At 34.0% G+C, this 3,715-nt stretch overlaps 1 protein-coding gene across 1 annotated transcript; it reads right to left on the minus strand.

Moving 5' to 3' along the window:
- Nucleotides 1-973: 973 nt before the first annotated feature.
- Nucleotides 974-2,879, minus strand: LOC139097728 (uncharacterized). Its single transcript, XM_070649677.1, has 2 exons — nucleotides 2,294-2,879; nucleotides 974-1,352 (listed from the first exon to the last, which is right to left on the minus strand). Exons 1-2 carry the CDS (start codon nucleotides 2,841-2,843, stop codon nucleotides 1,006-1,008), a joined length of 897 nt encoding a protein of 298 aa, XP_070505778.1. The 5' UTR covers nucleotides 2,844-2,879; the 3' UTR covers nucleotides 974-1,005.
- Between the last annotated feature and the right edge of the window lie 836 nt (nucleotides 2,880-3,715).

The raw sequence follows: 3,715 nt of genomic DNA on the forward strand, positions 1-3,715 counted from the left end.
TATGGATCATTAAAAATTTTAGCTTGGAACTTCTTGTAAATTCCCACATATATAGTAGATGCATGCTGCCCTGACTCTACTATATTCATACCTAACAGGAAATCTACTCTAAAATGGAAGAAAGACAGTCACCACGGACACGTTCCCGAGTAGATAACTTGACATAATGTCTAGTTAAATAGACTTTACGTTAATCTAATGACAAATTTTACGGAATGTTCAAAGAAAATGTCATTAGTCGTCTGTAGGTCTTAGTTATTAATTAGACATTTTGTCACTTTGTCTACTCGAATTAGAGTATTTTTAACGCTATTTCAATATTTTGTCGTCAATACGGCTACTTAGTGGTGTCCCTGTGATTACGGACTTCTACTCGGATTTTGATTGATTTTCTAATATAAACTACATTTTATTAAGGATTATAAATTAATTGTTAGTCAAAAATGAACTAGCACAACTTTACATATGGATACTTCATATAGTACTCAGTATCAGATTTTACTAGATGATCAAAAATTTTTTGTCACCGACTTCACGTTAAACAGATATACTCGAAGAGCACAAATCTGTTAATAATCAAAATTCGGCCCAGACCAGTGTGACTCTTACTTGGAGTTGGATTCTGTTTTAATGCTTGGTATCAGATTTCGAACATTAACCGACTTGTGCTTTTGGGAAAGAGAATACTCCACTAAATGACTGTTCTTATGAATATGCTCAATCAGTATATTAGTAAGCTCTTTGTTATTTGTCTGTTAAAGTCACAAATTGTCAAAACAGAAGCTGTCCATCGCTTTAAGCAAGCTTTACGTGATTCTTCCCAAAAATATGAAGTCTTAGTTGATTACTAGTTCATTTTCAAGTAACTTTATACTAAATTCCGTTAGTTTCTAATAAAAATAAATAGCCTTCGATAATCTCAAATTTCTTTCTTATTTGATGCTCTATAATTAACCAAAATGAATCATCAAGTCTTAATTTATGAATAAAGTACTATTCTGATGATCATTTGGATTGCAGACTTCTTACAAATGGCTCAGCCTTCTTTTGATATTCATTCTCCTCGCGAACATTGTTCTGAACTCTCTTGTCTGGTAAAAATGGTGTTGGAAAGTCTCTGTTGATCAAAAATGGTGCAGTTTGTCCATAAGATTTTGAGTGTCCATTTCCTGAAGAAGTTTTTAATGCACCGAGAAGGAAAAGCATAATTGCAAGTTTTCCAGCGAACAAAGACTTCACTAAGAGTAATTTTATTTTGGCAACCATAAATGGCAAAACTGCTGACTGAATCAGGAACGGAAGAATGAACAGTGGAAGAAATTTGCCTATACCTGATTTTTTGTCACCGCGACCTGTTAGAATAGAATTGGATGAAGAAAATTTAATTAGAACAATTAAGGTAATTTAATTAATTAAATTAAAATTAAGGAATTGCTGTCGATAATTGACAGTATGGTGCAAATAATTTGCAGTTTAAGCCTGAGCGACACAAGGCAAATTAGTCGAAATCAATTTAATGATGCCTTCAGCTCAATTGCGTGTCTTACTGTTTGCACAGCGACAAAGTGCTGAGCCTTTAAATATGTCACTGTGACGCCACATTGTCTTAGTCATAAACTGTGTCACTCGGGTGAAGTGTAACAATCACAATGGAATAAATCATTTACGACATTTTTGTCAGATAGCATCCAGAAGAACAACATCATAAAAACCTTAAACTGTACAAATTAGAAAAGGTTTCATCCCTATTCTATCAAGACTACGTCCAATGGATATATTTACATAATAATCACTTAGTAGACAAATTAAGTAAAATCCATCAAGAAAATGTCTCCATCTTTAGGACTACTTCGCGTCTTCGGCTAATACGGCGACGTATCTGTGGCCTAAAGAACACTGTGTGCTGTTCGGGTTTGGTGTTGAGAAATGTATCCGACCATACCCTCGAGCCTCTTAATTTGTGTTGATCGGGATGGAAACTGATTTTTTCTAAAATATGTATCGCTCGGATATGAAGTCAGAACTTTTGAATAAAATGATTCAATCTGCTCTCAAGATCAGAAAACCAGAACTCAAGATTGTTGTGCTTCACTGACTGATTCACTACATAAATAACAATAATAACTGCTCTATTGCCTGAACTAGAAGTTAATCAGATGTAATTTTTTTGGATTCTTTGGTTCAACAAACTTTAGTTATGCCAAGTATGTTTCAATGCTTAAGCAAGTGGCACAATAAAATTCACAAGAATCAAGTCTCATACAATCAGTCAGTCAATCTAACATAAAATTACCTGTAAATATTTCTTGCAACGCACGATGATCTAAATTCACATTGACTGTGTCATCATCGGAATCAACTGTAACATTCAACAGTTGACCAACTTTAAAGAGCGTTGAATTCTGATTTTCTGTTACTTCAATTTCCTCATCGATTTTCTCTTCTTCATCATCATCATGAGAATCTTTTTCGTCGGCAATCAAATTTTGCTGAGCTTCTTCTTTTTGCGGTTCTTCATTTGTGTTCTTGAAATCAAATGAACCAAAGTCATTTGAAATGTGCCTCACGTCTTTCACTTTGCTGAGTTCAGCAACGTATTTTTCAGGCATCTTAATTCTACTGCTAATTTTTTTCGTTAATGTTTCTGCTGACGGTGATGGAGATGTTGAACCTTCGGTTGTTTTCAAATGCCTGGCTTTATTTCCGAAAATATCATCATCCTCAAATGGAGTAAATTTTGGAACATCTGCATCGAAGTTTGCAGGTTTTAATGCTTTTTGGACTCTGCAGTTTGCATTGAGTATTGATAGAAATACAAGAATCAACAGCTTCCAATTAAACATCTTTATTATTTTCTTCCAGACCAAACACTTTTACGATCCACACTGCTCAACGATTAGCTCAAAACTGACTGCAAATTAAATTCTAAGCAGTGGCAATAAAAGCAGTAAAAGAATGAAAGTAGAAAATAAGAAGAAAAGAAAATGTTGTTATGGATTTTTTGCGAGCATTTTCAGATTTCGATGTCCACATTTCTGTTGGATCTAATCGTACAGTTCAACCGTTACGATTGAAAACCGTTTCATTTTTACTTTTTATTCAGCATGAATGTTTATGTCTGTTCTACATTTTACTCGCATCAAGTTAAAAATAATTACCATTATGGTAAATACTAGAAATTAGGTATTTAAGTGATCTAATTGTGGGATATAATGAATGTTGTGCATATTTGCTGCGATGTTAAATTGTTTATTTCGCAATTTTTGGTTTTGTGGAAAATTGAATTTCGAAGGTTTTGTGGATATTGAGAGAAATAAATTTTGATAAAATGAGGATCGGATGTTTATCTTGTTTGATTTAGAAATTGGTGCTTATACTCATATGTAGCATCATATGCACTTTATTCTAATTCAAAAAATTAGAGCTCATTAAATTCTTAGCTTTACTTACTTCCCCGAATAACAAAAGTCAGCAACTTTAACAGACAATGCGCATTCACTTAAATGAGCGTGCTCACTGATTTTATAAGCATGCTCACGAGAATGCTATTTGTCTGCTCGAGTAACCATCGAAAATCCGGTCCCAAGACTGCATGACTCTGACTTGGTGCCGGATTCGATCTAAATCAAATGCCAAAGTCACCCACGTCAGTCTGGTGCTGGATTTTTGATCTATTAACAAATTTGTGCTATTTGAGTTGCTTCAATGTCTGCAA

The sequence above is a fragment of the Chironomus tepperi genome, unplaced genomic scaffold, assembly GCF_022539635.2.
Source record: "Chironomus tepperi strain 1889 unplaced genomic scaffold, CSIRO-AGI_Ctep_v1 contig_429, whole genome shotgun sequence".
Lineage (NCBI taxonomy): Eukaryota > Metazoa > Arthropoda > Insecta > Diptera > Chironomidae > Chironomus > Chironomus tepperi.

Bases quoted from the DNA above. Each gene is read 5' to 3' on its own strand.
- LOC139097728 (XM_070649677.1), bottom strand. From the start codon at position 2,843: ATGTTTAATTGGAAGCTGTTGATTCTTGTATTTCTATCAATACTCAAT. The intron at 1,353-2,293 runs GTAATTTTATGT...CTATTCTAACAG, and splicing joins GTTGCAAGAAATATTTACAG to GTCGCGGTGACAAAAAATCA.